Source organism: Motacilla alba, chromosome Z (genome assembly GCF_015832195.1).
Source record: "Motacilla alba alba isolate MOTALB_02 chromosome Z, Motacilla_alba_V1.0_pri, whole genome shotgun sequence".
Lineage (NCBI taxonomy): Eukaryota > Metazoa > Chordata > Aves > Passeriformes > Motacillidae > Motacilla > Motacilla alba.
The window spans coordinates 72,219,581-72,241,531 of record NC_052046.1 but is presented as its reverse complement, the minus strand read 5'-3'; the positions used below and the strand labels follow the sequence as shown (position 1 = coordinate 72,241,531).

The 21,951-nt window shown below is 37.6% G+C and overlaps 1 protein-coding gene across 2 annotated transcripts in view; it reads right to left on the bottom strand.

Moving 5' to 3' along the window:
* The window catches only part of SLC12A2 (solute carrier family 12 member 2), a 54,208-nt gene that overhangs the window by 18,196 nt on the left and 14,061 nt on the right, over positions 1-21,951 (bottom strand). For both annotated transcript variants that reach the window (XM_038124013.1, XM_038124014.1), the window contains exons 2-13: positions 19,552-19,671; positions 18,457-18,532; positions 17,830-17,925; positions 16,095-16,234; positions 15,196-15,306; positions 12,189-12,297; positions 11,651-11,778; positions 11,479-11,563; positions 7,320-7,480; positions 2,627-2,734; positions 1,891-2,014; positions 601-702 (exon numbers count right to left, since the gene is read on the bottom strand). In XM_038124013.1, the coding sequence (XP_037979941.1) occupies positions 601-702; positions 1,891-2,014; positions 2,627-2,734; positions 7,320-7,480; positions 11,479-11,563; positions 11,651-11,778; positions 12,189-12,297; positions 15,196-15,306; positions 16,095-16,234; positions 17,830-17,925; positions 18,457-18,532; positions 19,552-19,671 (1,360 nt within the window). The remainder of the gene's footprint in view (positions 1-600; positions 703-1,890; positions 2,015-2,626; positions 2,735-7,319; positions 7,481-11,478; positions 11,564-11,650; positions 11,779-12,188; positions 12,298-15,195; positions 15,307-16,094; positions 16,235-17,829; positions 17,926-18,456; positions 18,533-19,551; positions 19,672-21,951) is intronic.

Genomic DNA, 21,951 nt, shown 5'->3' with positions numbered 1-21,951 from the left:
GAACCGGGGTACATCAAATTACTGGACTGCCAGTGTTTCACATTATTTGCCACAAGTTGATACAAAATCAGGTATACATCTCCGCAAACACATCCAGGATTAACAAGTGTGTTTGAGTTATTAAAATTAGAACTGTTGTGCAAACTGTTATACCCACCCTCTGAGAAGAAAAATAATAAATCTACCCATTCAGTAAGCTTTCAGGGGAGTTATTCCAGTACAACTGCATGTGGACTGGGTATAATGTACATCTGTTCTGCAGGTACTAGGTTTTGGCTTATTCCTGTAGTTTAACCCACACTGAAGACTATAAAAATGGGGCAATACCACCAGTAATTCCTGTTTGTTCTTGTCTGGAAGACAAAACACATTAACAGAAACTAAAGACAACAAAAAGGGTGTTTGCCAGCACCAGCTACTGAATTAGCAAAAATGCTTTCTTCCCGAGTTTCTGAATAAACTCAGAATTATCTTGTGTTCCCTCAGCAAAGATGACAAAATTAGTAGCCCCCAAGCCCTACTGGATCACCCAGTTCTCAAAATTTCAGAAGACCCATGAATACAACATATTAAGCTTTTAATGCCATGAGTAGTTCCTACCTGGAGATTTTGCAAGAGAAGCATGGAATACAGAGAAGTTAATCAAGGCATATGAGGCCAAGAAGAAATTAGAAATAATTGGAGCAATGACATTCAGTTCGGCTGTAAAGTGAAAAAAAAAAAAAAAAGAAAGCAAGCCGTTATCAAAGGTATCATCCAATGGCTTTGAAGAGTACAAAGAAAAAATTCTGCTGCAAAGAATCTTATTTTTTAATATACTTTAAGAAAATGCAGTTTACCCTTTTTGCTGACAGAATTTTATGTCAATGATCTCCTATTTACTAAGTTATCTTTTTAACAGTTAGGAAGTGTAGCAATTCAGTTTGAAAAATATAAGTGTTCTGGAAGCACTCTGGAAGCACTACATACTTTCTCAAGATCATTAACTGAGAAAATTTCATTCCCAGCAGGGCTTGGATCAAAGAGTGCACTAACACACTGGGTTCTGAAGAAGTCCAGAAGATTTAAGTATTATAGACCAACACAATCACAACAGTGATCCTTACATCCCCTTCAGTGAGAGGGAAAAATACGATGCTCTCTCCTTTCCTCGAGGCAGCATGGTACAAAACATTTTTACGTGTATTCTCACCAACATTAAAAAAATTTTTAAAAAGTGATCAAAATGCAGAATGTGCCATCCTAGTCTGCAAGTTTCTAGTTGCAATCAAGCTTCCAGTCAGCATGGCTCAGGAGATACACTCAAGGGTGTGTCTCTGCCTCAAGCAGATGTGGAGGAAGGAGGACAGAGCAAATTGGGAAAAGAAGTTAAAAGCACTGGCACAGGACTCATAGATGGACACAGCACATTAGTTTACCACCTACAGAGAACATGTTTAATTAATTATAGCTAGAGAACCTTTAGCAACTGCAGAGCCAGCACTCAGCTCTACCATTTGTAACTTAACAGAAAAGCACATTTCAAATAATATTGTTCATGCAAGTTTATTTTACTGAAGCTGCCTTATTAAAAATCTGAAATAAACTTTCATATTTACAAGATGTTAACACTGTCTCAAGCAAAGGATGTATTTCCATTGACTGATAGCACCTAAAGACACATACCTATGATTAAAAAGAGAACTGCAGTTAAAATTTACTGCAGCCCTTGAGAGAGTTGTATCTAGAACACAGGAGAAAGTAAGCCTCAAAATAACCAGATTTAGAATGCTGGCTTAGAATTAAGCTGTTCATTAGATCTCTAGGACCCTGTCATCAAGTCACAACACACACTGGAATGCTTCCTAAAGGACAAAAGGGGATTGAGATTTACTAAAATTTAAAACTAACCGATTAGTATGAATCCAAGAGCAATTAAAAATGTTAGAATATATCCTCTCAGTGGTTCATTGTTCTTCCCATAGCCTTTAGCAAACATCTGAAATCCTGGATAAATGCTGTCCTTGCACAAAGCCTAAGGGGAAAAAATTAAAAAAAAAAAAAGAAAATCAAGAGTCAACATGCATTTTGCTCATGCCATCTTCCATTGTATACTATCTTTCTGAACACTTCCTGATAGTTTATAACCACCATGGACTAATTGCACTCTCAACTGTCTTTGCATCTTGACATTTTGCGTTTCCACTATTCTATCCTTCGGTAATGTCCACCTGCAAGAAGCAAATTTGCTTTTCTGTAACTGTCTGTTTTACTTGACTATTGTCTTACAATCACAAAAAGTCTTTTTTTACAGATTGTATTTTCTCAGGAAGTGGAAACTTTGCTCAATACACACACTAATTCTCTGCATCAATACAACAGACTCCCCGCTTAACTTTTTTTAACCCAAATTAAGACAGAGAAGGAGATTCAATAGTTACAAAGAAGATAGAGCAAAATACACTCAGTAACTTCAAGAAACAGTAACAAACTGTTCTCCCATTCTAAAAAACAGGTAAATATTAGAACAACACACAGATGTCATCTGATATGGATAATGATAGCAGTGTGACAGAGTCCCCTTCCAAAAATCATGACTCAAAATTAATTATTCTTCAAAACATTACCGTTTTCTTCCCTTACTTACCTGGAAGATCTTAGGGGCACTCACAAGAGATGCTAATGCAGACGACAGGGTGGCTGAGAAAATACCTGCAGAAATCAGTGGTGCAAATCCTGATACCATGCTCATGACCTGAAAAACAAAATAGTTTTTTAAAAATATGTAAAAAAGTACACTACACAAACAGATGGCACCATAACTACACAAACAGAAAAAAAAAATACTACACGCTCTTCACTTAAAAGCTGTCTAAATATCATGTATTCATATAAATGAATGAACTAGAGACAGATCAGGGAATATAAATGTATCCTGATTTCAGGACAAGAGGTGGAGGCTTTTCACACAATATAATTTGAAGGTCAAATTATCAAGGGCTAAAGTCTTCATGGACTCATAAAAAGATCAGAAGGAAGCAATGGAAGAAGAAATACTTTGGAATGTATTACATATTCCAACTAACCTACTGCTGACTAACATGGTCTCAGAAACCCCAAGTGATCAAACACGTGAAAAACACTTTTCTCGCAATTTCCATCATTTTAAGTTAGGCTTTTCTCCCCAGTCAAAACCAGGTGGTCAAGACAAACTTGCTTCCTATCTCCCCAGGATCAAATCCCTGTAGCACATCTCTGTAATCCCAGTTACAGAAGTCAAATGTAAGATGAGTAATGAGCTGGTACCTTCCAGTACTTCAAAGGGCCTTAAAAAAGAGGGAGATTATAAAAAAGTGAGTACCATCCCTATCCATGTGGATTGGAAGATTATCCTTAAGGTCCTTTCCAACCTAAACCACCCTATGACTCCACTTTTCTGCAGATTATATCTGTACCATACTTGCATGCAGCTTTGCATCTATTATGTGATTTAAGATACACAACTGTGTAATTAAAAATGTTCATGGTTCAATAGAACACTTTTCTTTACAAAAAAAAAACAACACCCTGAAGTTGCTTTAAGACAGCCAGTGCTGAAGAATTTTAGTCAACAGATCAAACTCAGTAGGGGGCTTTTCAAGCACAATGTGGTTCTGCATCATTTACACTGCTTACTTGCCTTTTTCACCCTGGCAATCTCATTTAAATTATCAGGAGAGGGACTGAAGGAAGGCAAGAAAAAACATGCAGAAGTCTCCTGTTTCAAAGCAATTGTCACCTTAAATTGTAGTATCTTGCTGTCTAAATAAATCCTACTAGGTCAGATGTTCTCAGACATAATGTATAGACGACTGATGAAGGTTTGCTCACTAGGGCTAAATTCAGGCTAAAATTTAGTGGATTTCTCCAGACCAGACTGACAATGACAGCTGGGCGTCTCAGTCAGCTGAATCTGTGCACTACACCAGGCTTCCCAGGTCAGATCAAGGCATACCTTGCTTGAAAAGAGAAAGTTAACAAATGGAAGTTGCAAAAAATTAGGGTAAAGTGTCTGTCAGAGTACTGTAACAAATGAAGGAGAGAACTTCTGAAGCCTACTTATAAGTTTATAACCAAAAAAAAAGGCGTGCCAGGCCTATAATCATAGAGAAGTAAGACCAACAAATCTATTAAGCTATCTGTCCTATGCCCCAGCTCAATTTAATTTTATAAGCAACAGAAAAAGTTAGTTTTAAATGGTAGTTTCTAATAGCCCTACATTATGTTAGGGAATAAAATATAAGAGGTGTAAATGCTTTACTACAATTGTAGAAAGAAACTTTTGCTATAGCAACATAATTAACAAATGCACAATAATTTTTATAGGAGCAGTATGTAATTTTTTTCCCTGCAAGGATGGCTTAATCAATCTTCCCTCATTATAGAGGGAATCTGTGTGCAAGTTTCCCTTACTTTTCTTCTCACACGTAAAATATTTCATGCCTTTACTTTACTACACTTGTCTCAACTTGCTATTTGCTTCTGACAATCAACTCATATTTTACATTCTCTTTCCAGGTTCAGTCCAATGCCTCCAATTATTGACACTCTCTATTTTTGACTTATTACCCTGTTTTATAAATTTGAGAGATATCCCAGCAAAGCCTGTGCAATTAGTATTTGGCATTTTAAAAGCTAGCAAGTTATGCCTTAGGTTAGTTAAGTGACTTTGGGAAGCTTCTCTAAGCCAGGACAATACAGGGGGAACCAGATCCAGCAGAATCAGTGTGCCATGGTGCTAAACCCCCCTCCCTCCATCCCCTACACAATCCACACCTCCTGACCATGAACCAAGGAGCGCACAAACCCATAGCTCTGAAATTTTCATCCCTGCAGAATAAAAGGGCAGAGTGGCCCTGCAACCACTGGTGTGTTGACACAGGCATACAGTTCCTGCTGATAAGGGCCTCATTATGTTTGCCTGGCATTTACAGTTAAGGCAGTTTCCTAAATTTCAAACATTTGGGACCATGAAATACCGTATTTTGACTATTCAGTTCCTTGGCCCAGCACTCTGGAGCAAAACAAAAATGATGTATTAAAACAACTGAGTTTCATGCTACTTTCAACTTTCATCCGAAGCTGAAAAAAAAATCCACATTTTAATTACCCAAAGCTGTAACTTTTTATTGGGAAGCTCCAGGCTGAGGCTATAGAGTCCAGAAGAAATGTTTGAAAATACTCTTCTACCAGGTGATAGAATAACCATTGACACTGAACAGAAATATCAGAAGCCTGTGAGGACCTGTAATTCACTGTAACAGAAATAAAGACAGTCTTCCTAGGCAGGTCTGACTAAGCCTGTCTCACCTCCTGTCCTCATTTAGGGTTCCTAATATAAGATTTCCACAGGTAAATCATACAAGTCATCCATCTGCTGCCTGAACACACCCAAACCCTGAGGTGACACAGCAGAACTTCAGAAAAATTCCTTGCCAAAAGAACTGACTGCAGCACAGAGCATCCAGAAGTGATAAAGTCCTTACACTGTTAACACAAACTGGCACTTTCTGCCCCAGAACCTGCCTGTTTTCAAGCTGGAAGAGAAATACAACAATCTTCCCTCACCTTAGGGATTAATTTTAGTTTGTACAGTATTTTGTCTCAGTTATTTACCATACAGGAAAGGACTTGAGAGGTGCACAAGTGTGGACAACCCCCTTCACACCCACCATGCACTACATATGAAAAAAACACCCCTCCTTATAGCTAACAATCAGAGATAAAAATTTGTGAGCAGTTCAGTTATGAAATGGACATGTGTCTCATTAGATAAACAGCCTCTCATACAAACATTTTCCCTCTGACACCTTCTGAGAAGACAGAATCAGACTCTTCTCAGAGATGCACAGCAAAAGCTGGGAGGGTGAGAGAAAAAAACAGCAAGGGAGATTGCCACTGGGTATTAGAAAAATGAAATTTCACAGAGAAGGTTCTCAGAACTACAACAAAGCAGGGGAGTGTGAGGGGCGCCACATTCTCTGTGCTGCCTCTGACCTTTAAAGTGACTTTTCCTAATTGACAGAAACTCTTTTCCACAGAGAGAGGCAAGAATAATTTGGGAGGCAGAAATACTCTGAAGTACAAGTAATGTTTATGTTTAGAATCTTAAAATAGACATGACTTAAAGACACAGAGGAAACCAGTAACAGGCTATTCACAGCTGCGTACTTGACAATATGTTGGTTCTTTTGAGCTTAAAACAAACAATGAAAGTCAACAGATTTTACGTATTTGTCAACTCCACAACAGCAATTCTGACTTCTCTGAACAAGAACAAACTTAAAACCACACAAGATACATTATTCCACTATAACAACTTCATCAGTAGATTTCAGCTCAATCTCTAGCCAACTTTTTGTACACAGGTTAGAAAAAACTTTGGGCAAAGATGGGACTGCCATAAACCAAGCTGGAATCCGTGGGCAGTAAGTTCATTTTCCTTGGATTTTTTCAAACACTTACCAGTAGTTCATGAACAACCCAGTTGGCTGTGGTGAAAGGCTATGAATTACTGCCCCTTAACTTTTAGAGGAGTTTTACCTACTGTAACACCATGTTTAATGAAAATTCATGAGCTTATTACCATTAAAGGGGATGCTGTGATAAATATGTAAAACAGTCTTAAAAAAAAAAATCAGCATATTATCTAAAAAACCTTAAAAATTTAGCAAGAAAATTACTGACAGGGGCTACCTATTATTAATCAGCATCATTATGGAAAAATTAGTACATCTACCCTGACCAGCAAATGATGACATTCAGCTACCTAAAGAGAGCTGCAGCACCACCACCTAAATCTAAGCAATTTGCTCAGAAAAAAGAGTAAATATTTATAACACCTGTGTATAAACACCTAAAAGTTTTCAACATGTATACATTCTTTAGCGTACCTGCTACAGCATACCACAAACCTATTCCAGATAAAACTTGTATTTATGGAGGTGAGCACATATGGCCTATGACTTTTCCTAATAAGCATCTAAAAAGCACCAGCCAACAAATCCAGGGAAAAAACAAACAAAACCTGCCGAAACAACAGCAACAAAAAAAACCCCAAAAAAAACCCGAAACAAAAAACCCACACAGCCCCCCCAAACCTAAACAACAAACAAAACCAACCAAAAACCAACCAAAATCCCACAAAAAATTTCACCCAAAAAACAACCAAAACCCCCACAAAACCAAAAACAAACAAACAAAAAAACCAACAAAACACCGAACCAACCAAAAAAAAAAACAAAACTGAAAAAACCCCAAACACAAAACCTGATATACAGATTAAGGATGAAGTTTTATACCTGGAAATTGTTCATCAGCCCATAGTGACACCCTGCCCCTGCCTGAGACTGACAGGATGAGAAGTCATAGTTTAGTTTGCAGGCTGCAGTAGTGCAGTTTGCCAGCTCGGTGACAATGGTGTCATTAACATTCCCTGTGGCATCTCGAACTACACAGGACCCTACAATAGACACAACAATAAAAAAAAAAAAAGCATTAACAAACTGAACCTGAATTTAAAGATATGTGTTAACTCTTTTTATGTAAGCATTATTTCACAGAGCAACATTAAAATCCCACATTTAGTTTAACACGCTGCAGTACTAAGCCCATCTTCACTATGAAGAACTAATACAAGCAGAACAACTGCTCCCTTGGCTGAAACAATCTTTAGTTTGTTAATATATCTGATTGTAGGAAGATACAAAGTTTTAGCACAGAGGAAAACCATGTCGATAGACTTGAACAATTAAAGAGCACAATCTCTGGCAGTTTCCAAGGCCAGGCTGGACACTGGGGCTGGGAGCAGCCTGTCACAGTGGAAGGTGTTCCTGCCATGGCAGGGGTGGGAACTGGATGATCTTCAAGATCCCTTTCAACCCAAGCCACTTTATAGTTTTAGGACTTTATACTTTCTCTTTTGGTCAATTTTCCTAGAGGAGTGCAGATTTGTTTTGTGTGTGTAGATGTTTGCAGACAGGTATACATTTTGTTGCAGTTTTTTTTTTCCAGTTACTATTATTCAGCCATTAAGAAAAAAAAGTTTCTTTCAGAAACTTCAGAAAGCCTGTTGCAAGCCATTTCCCAATGTTCGAGTAAGCAATGTCCTATGTGACTACGGTATTTTTCAGTTGGTTTCTTGGTGAAAAACAGACAAAGAGCACCATTTCTCCCACATTCTTTTATAATCATCACCTTACCTACTTTTTTTGTTCATCTATGATTACTTTTAATTTTGCTGGTAAAGAAAATGCTGGAGAAACAGTATTTCAGCCTGTAAGTGTTAAGAAAAACTAAAGAGTACTATTAAGTCTTCTATTTCAAGGGGGTTTTGACTCATATATGACAAAAAGTAGATCAGAATAAGTATTATTTAATATTCTGTGGTCTAATAGTAGAGGGAATCAAACTGAACACCAGGAAATACTTTGGGGACTGGAATTAAACAAGGAGTGGGGAAAAGCCGACAGGAGTCAATAAAACACTCTAATGTTTTGGACATCTGAATGACAAGAACTGCCTTGCAACAAAACCCCGTGACAGCTAAGGACATAAATTAATTACTTGCAAAAATTAAGGAAGAAGGCAGAGATCTGCTGCAAGTTTAAGTTTATTCAGTAATCTTCCTAGGCATTTATGTATGCTGTCTCTCTACCACGGGGAAAATTAATTCCTGATTAACTACACCATATTTAAATTCTTCTGAGCCATCAGAACTTGATTAACAGCCCACTGCAACACCTGGTCCCAGTAGGTGGACATTAATTAATCCTTCCACTCCCCATTTCTTTTTTAGTTACTTATTATGCCTAGTTGGTTAAATTACAATAAGTTTCCTACACTAAACACCTGTCTTATGCTTTTCTTGTGAGTATGAGGAGGAGCTGAGGTTTTTATTTTAATTGTTTTCTTGTTTAACTGGGAGTAAAAGCTCTGTAAGAGGAAAATGTTTCCCTTTCTTCACTATACAAGTATTTGCCCCAGCCACTCAAGCAGTATATAATGGATTTGACAACACACTTCTCAGCTGAACTATTTGTAAACAACATTTTGTTGGTGACAAGATTGCAGCAGCAACCCAATTATACTGAACAACTCGTTAAATACCCACAGTGCACTGTCACAGCCCTCTTCTTCCTCATTTTGTCAAAGTTCAAACTCAGCATTGGCAGGACTTTCAGACACGGAATCAAATTATGGCAGAAAGAGACATGGCAGTAGGAACAAACTTAATGTGGGCCTTGCTGAGAGAAAATGTAGAACAGGCAGGCAGGCTCTATTCTCAGCAGAAGACTTAGATAAAAGCAACAATAATAAATGTTACTTTTTCTAAGACTCATTCAGAAAAGTTTCATTTATTTATATGATTCTGGCAGCATTTTCCCTAAAAGTCTTTAGGTCTTCCCTCCTGTGAAAGATTTCACCTTTTCACAGGCATTTATAAGCACGTTCCTGCCAAAGTGAAATAGAGCTTTGCCAGGCTTTAAGCATGAGAAAGTTTACAGCCATCTCTATCAAGTTATCTCCTTAATATATGAATTCCAGAGGTACTACACCCCTTCAGAGTGCAGTTCAGAGTGTTTAATTTTACTAGTGCTGCAAACACTTACAGTTTGGCTCTTGTGAATTAGTTTTACTTTCATAACTACAGGAAGCAGGTCTTAATGCTACTCAGAACTTTGCTGGTTTTTGTTGGTTTTGTCTTTGTTTTTTTTTTTTTTTGAGCTTCCCTTGTTCTTAAAGCAATAAATGTGGCTCTTTGAAATCTATGTTCCAAGATTTTTTAAGCAAATTTGCCTGTGAAATCTGCCTCCTCATGCCACCTTCATGTCTGCATTTGAATTCACGTCTTTGCTGAATTATGAAACGGCATACCAACATCTCAGTTATCTTTTTGAAATAGCTGCCTAGCTCTGGCAGCAGGATCAGTAATATTCCTTCTTTCAGCCTTTTCTACTTACTACAGAGCATACAAATAGCGAGTTCTGTTCAGAACATCTTCCTTCTCTTCAGATATGACTACTCTGCAACGTTTACTAGCCTCTTCAAATCTTTACTGAATTTTGCTTACCACTCCTCTGAGAAAGGAATAAAAGTACTTGTATTTGTCCAGTATTCCTAATCCAATGCCTCAAAAGGAGCTAAATGTCACTCATGATCTGTGACTCCTGCTGCCTTTTTCTAACGAGCAGAATTCAAAGCGTAAGTCACTACACGGCAGAACATTTCTGATTAATCAATTTTACGTCCAGTTGGTTTTGCAAACTGCTTCTTTTGTCAGTTTTTATGCTGCATCTTTCATGTCTGGAAGCTGATCAAAGTATTCCATTAATAAGCAAGTATTAACAATAATTTTAGTCTTGTGTGGGTAGAGGTTCCAAAGGATTCAAATTTGGTAGCAAGAGGTCTATGCAGTCAATCTAATTAGGGAATGAGTGTAGCTCATTATGCTGCATAAAGCACAATCACTACAGAGCAACTGTTTGGCAGAGCTGCACTCCCACATTAGCCAACAGAGGCAGACTAGCAAGATTGGTATCTTTGGAAAGGAAGTATCATTAGTGGTAAGATCAATGGTCCTCTTAGAAATGAGAATTTCATTCAAAAGGCACCACAGCTATTATAAAACAAGGCCTTTCATATAAGGAAAAAATATTATTGCTGTCAGAAACTAGTTTATGTGACATGAGTAAAAGATGTTCCAATCACAGGCAAGAAATGTGCATGATTCAATTACAATCCTGTAATCTCAATGTTACTAGGATTATTTTATACATGAGAAAAACATAGTAAACTTCTGGTGCTCTGCAGCAGAACTGGTATCACCCCCAGGGCGACTTCTACAGAGGATTTCAAACAACTCTGGGGTGCGAAAGACTGGGAAGAGAAGACTCAGATCAGTCTGTGACTATTTCTCCTCTCACACAAGAATATGACATTTCCAAAAGCAGACTGATGAGAACTGAAGGCCTTTCTGGTCTCCTCCCTCAACTGGGTAATTACTGCTCAAGTATCCTCACCACAGTGCTGTCTGATCATCCCACAGTTCCCTGCAGGTATGTGGCTGATTACCATAATCCTCAAAACAATACATCTGTTTTTTCAGCGGGTATTTCCTGAAAACGTGCTTTTCTAATCCAGGGATTATCCCACTGCTAAACTGTAAATCCTTTAATGTAAATAACTGCAACAATGAGGCAACACTGATAGAAGTCTTCTGTCATCTTTAGTCTGAAGCAGTCACTTTTCTTAGAAAAGCAGCAGTTAATTCACAAAATTATAAAACCAGCTGAGAACTGAATCTCCCAACAGTAAACTCCAGAAACCTTTGGCTATTACTTTCCCATGCAGGAAAGTCAATTACATAATGACTTTGCATAACAAATTACATAAAACCATATCAAAACACATCCTCAAAATGAACGTGAAAGGATAAAGTTAAAAACATTCTCTATTTACCTACAGATACTGCAATTCCTACGTAAACCAATGTAGTGATTAAGATGGCCAACAGCGTTCCTTTAGGTATGGCTGACTGAGGATCCTGAAAGAAAAATGTCAGTGGACAGTGATGACAGAGGTCAATGCACACTTGAGTGGTCATGAAAAATGTTTTTAATTCACTACTCACCGCAAGGTCCCCCGAGATATTTGCACCAGCAAGTATGCCAGTTGCAGCAGGGAAGAAAATAGCAAACACAGAAAAGAAAGTTTCCTCTTGTCGGAAATCTGGCCCAAAATTCTCCATGAATATGTCAGCTGCAGGAGAAGATTTAAGTCTGTCAATATTCGCATGGAAGCTGAAGTATGAACCCATTCCAGCCACTATCAGACCAATAAAAAAGCTGACAGTCACAGGACCTTCTTAAAACTAAATGCAGAACATTTAAGCCCTAATTCATCACTTCAACTCAAAGTCAACACAGTAAACTTAAGCAGATTTAAATACAGAAATAATACTTACATTATAATCCAGCTTTTAAAAATCTTATATTCAATATTAAGCAATATTCAAGTTTTGACCCAAGTACAGAAGTTACAAGAAATCAGGAAAAAAGTCTCCACAGTTAAATAGAACTATAAGATATACTAGATGTTTAACTTAACTCTAGAAGCTTATTTTGCAAAGAAAGGTATTGTTTACCACACTGTAAACTGTTCCAACATACCATTATAACCAAAGAAACCTTTGGGCTTCTTGCTCTCCAGAGGAATAAATGTTCCTATGACAAAGTCTCCAATAGCAAGTATGAGGATCACCAGCAGGACTATCTGTGCCTGAAACACAATGACTGCTGTCAGACAGGAGAACTTGTTCTTTTCACAGTATCAAGTGCTGTGCTATAAAATGTAAATGTTTACTTGATTCCAAATTCAGCTTCACCTTCTCAGCATGTTCTCTGCAAAAAAATGAGGAAAGCTGGAGAGAACTTGTACAAGGATTTTTAATTACAAAATAGGAATAATTTCCAAGTTTTATGCCTCATCAAAAAGGTTTATTATTACTAAATGCCTCAAAATTATACTTCTAAAAACCAAATGCTTAAAAGGACTAATTTCTCTATATATAATCCTTCCAGAAGGAATGCATTTGAGGAATTTCAAGAAATTTACATGAAAATAGCCAAATGCAACAAGTGCTACTACTGCATTATTAGCCATGGTCATCCTTCATCTTATACTTTACTATATGGTATTTTATAGAAATTTTATTACATCCAGAATGAAATACCTTTTTTTTACCTGTTTTATGCAAGGAAATAATTTATTCTGCTACATTCTCATGATGTCAATCCTCACTAATGAAATTAAATTGCAAACTGCAACAATTACTTGTTAATTCCTAGTTTTGAGACCTCTTTTATTACAACCTTGATATTAAGTCACTTTTCTGCAGAACTATTGTAAGCACTAGGAGTTTAACAAGAAGTACTTTAAAACATCTCACACCTCAAAAGTGTGTACAAAGATAAATCTAGGTGCTGCAGGGATGGTTCAGGTCTTTCATTTAAATAAGCAATCACACTGCTGTTATCTTTTGGGTGATTTGATTCCTTAGAAAGGAATACCAGTAGCTTGGGGGAAGCTATTCACAGACCTTTTTCAGGCCTAGGATCAGGAGTTAATATGCAATATCACTGTGGCATTGCTCATGCCTACAAAACAAAGTTTTCAGTCCACACAGCCTCTCAGGAAAACAGGGTGGAACTGTGACAAACAGAGCAAAATGGCCTGGAGCAGATTTAAAAGTCCACCTGAAGAAAACAATTTGTGCCCTGTATTTAAATCTTTGTAAAGCCTCAAGAATAGGTGAAAGGTGTGAGGATACAGCTCGGTGCTTGCAGAAGTCTTAAGTAAGACAGAAACATAAACTTGAAGTTATCACAGAGCAATTGCCACAAGTGGATTTTTCCAGTAACTAACTAGGCTTCTCCCTGAAGCTAGGGATGTCTGCTGAATATCTTACCTAAATTCCAAAGTCTGAAAGAATGGGCTTCTAAGACTTCAACACAAGGAGCTGAGCAGTAAACACCACAAGCTCTGAAACGCCATTTATTTAAAGCAAACTTCCCTGGAATCAATCTCAGTCTCTCCTCACTTTTAGATCTGGTTCAAAGGCATTATTATAGATTCCCCTGCTCCATTTTCCAAGGCATTCTCTAAGACATGGCTAAGGCACAGGAGAACACCACAGATCAAGATGGAGACACTGGTGTTTTGCTATGCTGAGTTCCATGTTAGCCCACATTAAATGCTTGTTTGAAAGGTTCAGTTGCCTATCATTGCTCCCACTTGCCTCCTTCCATGACAGAGAAACCAAGTCTTGACTTTTACACTGAGGACAGGACTTTTGAAAGCTACCTGTAAAATAAGGATGGCACTGCAGTAATACCACAATTCAGGTTTGATGTAGAAACTTTACACAGGGGTATTTTCATGCCAACTGTTCTTATATAACTCCTCATGCTACACAACAAAATGAAGATACTACTTGTCACCTCAGGTGGCAGCAGCCAGAGGACTGATTAACAAATAATTCTTTGAAAACAGTTCAGAATAAAGAGGTCAGCATTGTTTGCAGTTGGGTGTATACAGAGAGCATCACCAATTCAAGTTATAGACAGAAGAGCTACTTGAGAAACGTAAACAAGTTTCTACAGAACTTCAATTTGTAAGTTCATGCCAAAGTCAATTTCTCTAAGTTTCTTTTCTCCCCAGTAGATCAAAGCAACGCACTTGATCTTCACTCACTTCTTCTAGGATCCTTATTTCTTGGAAGCAACAATAATAAAAAACTGTCTCTCATTTTTGTTATAAATAGCATCATCTTCTGGATGCAAGAGCACAAGAACCTTACAACACTTCATGAGGAGGTTCCTTCAGCTTCCTCTCAGTGAAGAAAATAGGAGCTATTGTGATATAGATGTAAGTTGGGAAGAAAGCCCCAGTGAGAGGCTCTTCTCAATTTTTTTTTTTTTTGAGCACATTAAGGACAGATATTCATAGAAAGCCTGCAAGGTGCAGGAAACAAAGAGCCTCATAATGCCAAGCAGAAAACTGGTAAGGCAGAAGAGCTTGTCTGTTAAGATCTCTTCAGTCAGAGCTGACCTAAGACTGTGCAGCCACAAGGTGAGGGAAGGAGGTTTTCCCTCCTACACATTCATCACCACCAATGTTCAAAACCCTTCTCCATGCTGGGTCTACTGAATACATCCCTCTGTCTGGCTGTTTTCAGGTGAAAATCAAACCAGAAAAGAATGAAAGAGAATGGAACCCAGCCCTGTGTTTTTCATCCTCAGAATTTGCCTGAAGTAAGGGAAAACTCCCATGCTGAAGTTCTTACCTTCTCTTCTGCTGTAACTGCCCAGAAGAGGGAAATACCATTAATCTATATGACAATGTCATTAAGAGTGGATTATGCTGGAGTTGAGGCTCTCACAGATGCTTAAGCTTCCAGTGAAGTGGTTTAAGATCTGAAATGTGTGTTTAAGGCTGAAGTCTGTTCAGAGGTGCACATGTTAGTGCCAGACCAAGAGCTACTGCACAAAAGTCAACTGCTTTCTAATGTACCATCATGCAATACTGAATATACTAAAAATGAATCAGACAGCTAAGTTACAAAAATGGAATCAAAATTATGAAGCAGAGAATAAAAAAAAGATGGGAGTTCCTTACTTTTGCTTCCCACTCCATTCCTGCAATGGAAATGCCCAGCAGTATAACCACTGTGATAGCTCCTATGATTCTGATATCATTCATTTCATCAATCATCAACGTTCCATTTTCCTAACAAAACAAACAAAACATACACAGTCATGTACTTCATCAGGTAAACACCTTCCCTACTAAAGAACAGCATTTTATTCACTATAATTTATTAGTAGTTAACCTGCACACCATAAATTTGCTGACTGTAAATCCCCTTTAAGGATACAAGTAATTTGGGTTTTGCCTTGTTTTTAAATCAATGAATCTTCCAAATGGAAACGATAAGGGCTGTTCAGCCTGGAGAAAAGGGAGCTCCAGGGAGACCTTACTGCCATCACTTAATATTTAAAGGGGGCTTACAAGAAAGATGGGAACAGACTTTTGGATAGGGCTTGTCATGACAGAAAAAGGAATAATGGCTTTAAACTAAAAATGGCAGATTTAGGCTAGTTGTAAGAAAGAAATATTTTACAGTAAGGGTGGGCAGGCCCTGGCACAGGGTGCCCAGAGAAACTGTGGCTGCCCCTGGATCCCTGGCAGTGCCCAAGGCCAGGCTGGACACTGGGGCTTGGGGCACCCTGGGATAATGAAAGGTGTCCCTGCCATGGCTGGGGTGGCACTCGGTGGTCTTTAGGGTCCCCTTCAACCCAAACCATTGTATGATTCTACCTGGATGGGGGATGGACAAGGTGACCTTGAAATGTCTTTTCCAAACCATACTGTTTTATGACCAGATGAATCAAAAACCAAGTATAATCTTTAACTTTACATATAAAAGTATATACTTTATATACCCAAACATTCTATATGAGGTGTACAACTTTATAAATGAAGTATAATCAATATAAGCACTGTCATCGATGTACCTTGAGTAACTCAACAACAGTCTCTGCAAAACCAACAACATACATTGCCACTGCCACAGCATTGGCAAATGCAAAAATCAGACCTATGGCACCACCAAACTCTGGCCCCAGACTTCTGGAAATTAAGTAATATGCTCCTCCTGAAAGAAAAAAAAAATACAAATGACAAAGAAGTCCTCTACATGATAGAGCTTATAACAGACAGTCATCAGCACTTTAACACTTACACAAGCCGGAATCTACTCACTCTTTATTCCCTGATGTATTAGAAAATAACCCTTAACTCAGTATTTTAGGGACAGACGTGCTGAAGTTTCAGGAATGTTTTTCAAGTTCTTAGGAAAAGAGACCAGTTGGAAATAACCATAAACCATGCATCACATCATATTATTGCATATTAGGTATGCAACCAGTTCTATGGTTAAAAAACTGTAGAACACAAGCTGCAGTATAACTGGGCTTTTTACTTCAAACTGCTCAAAGCACTTGGGCATTCAAGGTCAAGGAACTGGCAAAGCAGACTGCAATAAACCCACTGAAGTTCCAAACTTCCAAGACCTGTTCCTAAAAGCTCTGCTGTTAAATGAATTTTCTGCCCGCCAGTGGGACTCTCAAGAGCCTGTTCTTTGTACTTTTGAGCTGGACAAAAATAACAAATCCCACATGACAAATGAAAATCTGAGTATCTGGAGTATTACAGGAAGGTAAAGTTTAGAAAATGTAGCAAAGGCTTATTCCTCAAACTTAAGGTAAAGCTTTCTAGAAGCAACAAAATCCTCCAGCTCCAGTCTGAAGTAACTGAGTGCATGTCAAAAATCTGCAACAGAAAATGCTAATTTCACTGCATTAGACTTCTTGTGGAAATCCTATATAGGTACCCAGCTTGGCCATACTCGGTATTTCTCAAGTCACATTAAAAAAATCTTACTGTAACATTTTCATAGGAACAATTGTTCCTATGAAATTCTACAGTTCTTCCAATTCAGGACTTCAAATTTTCTAGTGAAGTACTATTTTTCAAGAGTGACTTAAAAAAAAAAAAAAAAAAAGAAGCTCCTATCTGAATGGGAAAACTTGATATACATAATATAATTAAAACACAGAAGGGCATTCAGAAACTAAGCTTGACATAATGCTACCACTCATAGCTGATTGTTCCCATTGGGTCTGTTTACTTTGTGATAGTGAGGCTTTTCTCTTCATTCCTGATCTTAATGAAGATAGTTTTATGAGCTCCTTCTTTAATTCCACCATATTTTTTTCCTAGTAGCAGTCTTGTAATGTCATGAAGCAGTTTGATTGTGTCAGAGGCACCAACCATTTCCAAAAATAGCTGACAACAGCACATAAACCACAGAAGAGAATGAAAACCATCACCCTCGGGAAAGCTGGAGCTAACAGAGTTTGGAGAGTTACTTGTGTGAAGGTTTATTTCAGGACATGAACACATACAAGCACACTCTTAACCAACCAGTGCAGCTCAGGAGAATATTAAGACCCTACTCGTTGCTGGTTATGTAGCCTTAAAAATGTTTGTATGATAAAAATTTACACCAATAAAATTCCTTTTACAGTATAAAAGCAAGGCACTAGTTCAAATCTAATTAGTAGGCTACCTATTGACGTGACTGTTTAATCACACACAGAACACAAGGAAGGCTTTGCTCCTCAGCAACATTAAAGTGTGCACTCCAGAGTGAGGAAAGCATTAAAAACTTCATGAAAATAGCATTACCTCCTCTTACAAACCCATTTGTAGCTATTGCTGAAGTAGACAGTCCTGTAATAGTTGTCACAACAGTGGCCATTCCAATAACCAAGACAGAGAGACCTTTTGGGAAAAGAGATGAAAAACACTGTAACCCACTGTAAGTATTTAAGAGCCACCAACCTTGAACTTAATTTTATTTAAATACTCAAGTCTTGCAAATAGAACACAAATTTCCTTTCAATCAAAAGGCTTCCTCTTTCCCCTATAAGGATAAAAATACAACTGGGCAAAGATTCTCTTTAATCAGCAAGGTAAGAGCTGTATTCTAGAGATCAATCCAACACTAAGTTACCTTTGAAAAGATTTGCTTATATACTACACAGTCTATATGCAGGGTTTATTAACTAGAAATCACAAGTTTATCTCTACAGTTCACTGAAGACTTAGAAATGTCAATTTTAAAATACTTGCCTTGTACCTAAATGAAAAAGTCTAAGTAACTGGTTGACTGATAAGATAAAATTACCAAAAAAACTGGCAATATTAAGGCAATTTCCTATCCCTGTTTGAAGTAAAAGCTTAGGATCAACATCTCTTGTGGATCACATTTGAAAGTTACTGAAAAAAAACCTACAGCATTAGCACCCGTACCTATCCCAGCTTGTCCTACAATCCATGATAGTCTGATGAAGAGCATCACACCCCAAATATTTAACATACATCGTACCTAGGATAAAGCAGAAATTTAACACAGATTAGTTCTTGCATCTGCAGTCATTTTCATTAATTCTTCCTTTCAGTTTTTAATGTTCTTGAAATTATCTTGCTGTATTTCCTCACCACTTTTCAAATTATTTCACAAGAATATGATGTTATCATAAAAGTTTAAGTTTGGTTAAAAAAAAAGGAACTTAAATATTATTAAAAAGTTACTGCCTTAAACACAGAGTTAAGAGCAGTTCAATATCTGACACTTGCAGTATGCCATAAGCAAACAATAATAATAATTTAGACCCTAACCTTTAGTATCCAAAATTCACACTACAGAATGATTAACCTTAAAATAAGACAGAAGTCTTTGTGAGGTCTAAACCCCCAGTCTGCATCTCCCACAAAACTCTCCCTCGCAAAAAAAACCATGCACTAAAGCAACACCCTACTAAATAACTTACTCTTCTTAAAAGAACAAAAACCCTGCTGCAACTTTCCATTTCTGTAACTTTTGTATCTTACAACACATCTGCATAATCACAGGATGGAGAGGAGTGCTTTTTTTTTTAATTATTGTATTTACAACTCTTAGATCACAATAAAAATAGAGTTTGCTTTGTACAGAATGTAGACAGGAGACTAAAAACAGATCTTGAGTCTCTCTCTTCCCTAAAGAGTAATGTATCAATCCTACAAAAAAGGAGATAACCTCTCCAAACCACAGAAGCACAGCATGTATTTTTCTACTACAGTATCTTTCTCCTTCTTGGAAATCATGCAACACAAAAACTCTTAAAACCTGTGCTAAGAAACCAAAAACCCTTAAGAACTTAAAGGTCTGAAGTATTTATTGCCTTAAAATTCAGTTGAAATAGGAGCAACGCTTCCTAAAATTATGGCATTCATCACACCTCTCACACCTGTAATCTTTGTACTACACTATCACAATGCCTGTCAACATAGAATGTGGTTGGAAAGATCTGTAAGAATAGATCAGCATCTGTAAGAAACTGAACAACTATATATCAAACTTACCAGCACACCTTTTATCCAGCCAAACTTGACCACCCCTTTGCTGTCAGGTGTGTAAGCAGCAGCTGCATCCCCAGCTGGTGTGCCCTCCTCACCATTTGCGTAGCCATCCTCAAAGGGCTCCTTTGAAAACACAAAAAAAGTTTGTATTTTGTGTGACTGACAGCATAGAGTGGGCAGGCGAAACTTATCTTGTAAAAAAACCCCCCATCTTACTTGTGTAAACAGAGAAATTAAAGAATGACAAGTCAGAAGTTTTGAGCTGCTCCTTTATGTCCCTTGCACGACGCAAAACTTGGATTTAAAGGAATGTAAAACAAACTTACAACAGCAAACTGTTAACAGTCAGTGTGGCAAGTATACTCAAGAATTAGCTCCAGATCCCTAAAAAAGTCAAACACCTGGTCTGTAGAAAAAGAGCTGGAAGATTTCAAATGCACAAGAAATTTTACTTCCTTATCTGAAAGCACAGACTGTTCTACCACAAGTTACTGGTCTCTGCTGTAGCATTCCCTGTGGTTCAGACTTAGCTGTCATTCGATCAATTTTTCAGGAAATAAATTATTAATTTCCCTGTAAACTATTCTACTACTCTTTGTAAGGTGATGCTGCCAGAAAGAAGGATGGGAGATTGGCATTTCAGGGAAAAGGAGGGAAGAGAAGTCTTTTCCCTAACACTGCTCTCCATTTAAATGAGAAGGATCACAGATGGAGAAAACATCAGCCCCATGGACAAAGGCCAACTTATGTCTTTCATTTACAATTCAACTCAACTTCAAAAACGCAGAAAATCTCAACTTTAAACATAAATTGAAAATAGATGTGTATACACACACATATATGCTTGCTCCTACACTTGCTGTAAGAAAGTAAGAAGCACTCTAAGCTAAATATGTTAGTTTATCCAAGGCAACAAGTATTAAGAATGGATACAGTAGAAAGACCCTGAACAACATTCAACAAATCAGTTCAAGCAGCATACTGTGAAGCAGCCTGCATCCCAGGGCTTAGAAAACATTTAAACAATCAGAGGTTCAGTCCCAACGAGGTAAAGGGCAAAACCCACATTTGCTAAGTAAGACACAAAACAGAGTGGACACCTTAAAATAAGGCTTTTAAGTGTATGCAGGGAAAGACTAATAAAGATTAGGGTGAGGTATTTTACCAAATTCTTTCTACTCTTGATACATTAGTACCAGATATATCCTCAGCACAGGGTTCAGAGGAAATATTTCTAAACCTGTCAGTTATGAAGGGTGTCATCCATATGCTCTTATTATCAGCAGTAAACATACAAACCAGATTTTTAAAAAAGGTTACGTCAACCTTATCCAAAGGTTGCACAGAATCATGCCAGTGCTTCTCTCACTGATGTGGAATTATGAAATTCTCACATGCAACACATCTGGTGATCCTGTAAGGCACAAGCCTTCCACTGTTAGGCAGAATCATTATCAGTTATGATTACCTTTAACAGTCTACTCTCTCAAAGAGAAACAGTACATTATATTGTCTCCAGAAGGGATTATGATTAAAAAAAAAAAAAAAAAAGAAAGAAAAAAAAGATACCTTATGTGTTATATATATAAATATTCTTTCATGTGTGTGTGTCCATGTATTATATACACTAAACAGAGGACAAATAGAAACCTAACCAGGAGTTAACCCAGTTTGCTTTCCGGGATAGAATTAACAGCTGTAATTCTTGGGAGATTTGCACAGCCTTTGACCAGATGAATCTATTGATTGCTGATTATTTGTATTCAGGCACTCAAGCCAAATCAAGTACCGGCACGTAATCATTTAGAGTGGTAAGAAGAACAGGGAGGACCAAAAAGAGAATTACAACGCTGCTACATTTCAGAAATGCTGACCTGCCTGAACCAGAACTAAGAAAACATCTCCTACTCAAGCCTGAGGCTCATGCCAGAAGAGGATGAGCCGACCACCTACCCTGCTCCAATAGCTTAGAAGTGCAGAATAAAATGTAAAAATCCTTCTAAGCATTAATATGTATCCCTTTATGACTTTTTTCACAAGTGGGGAGGAAACAAAGAGAAAAAAAATTCATTAAAATAAGGGACAGATTATAACATGTTCATAACTATGCCAAAACCTCCAGTCAAGCATGAGACAGCACGACCACTTATTACTTGTTCATATAAAACCTATTCTTATTCCTCACAGAAAACCACCACATTGCACTTGGAACAAACTCTATTTCAAACCATTACATAAAAGGAGTCACATTCAAATTATCTAAACAATTTTTCAGCTTTGGCCAAAAAATGTTGCCAGCATTAGATAAAATCTTCTGCTATTACAACAACATGCATCATGTCTGTAATAAGAAATAACAAAATTGTTCTCTGAGAAGACTGGTCAGGGAGGATCAAGAAAGGG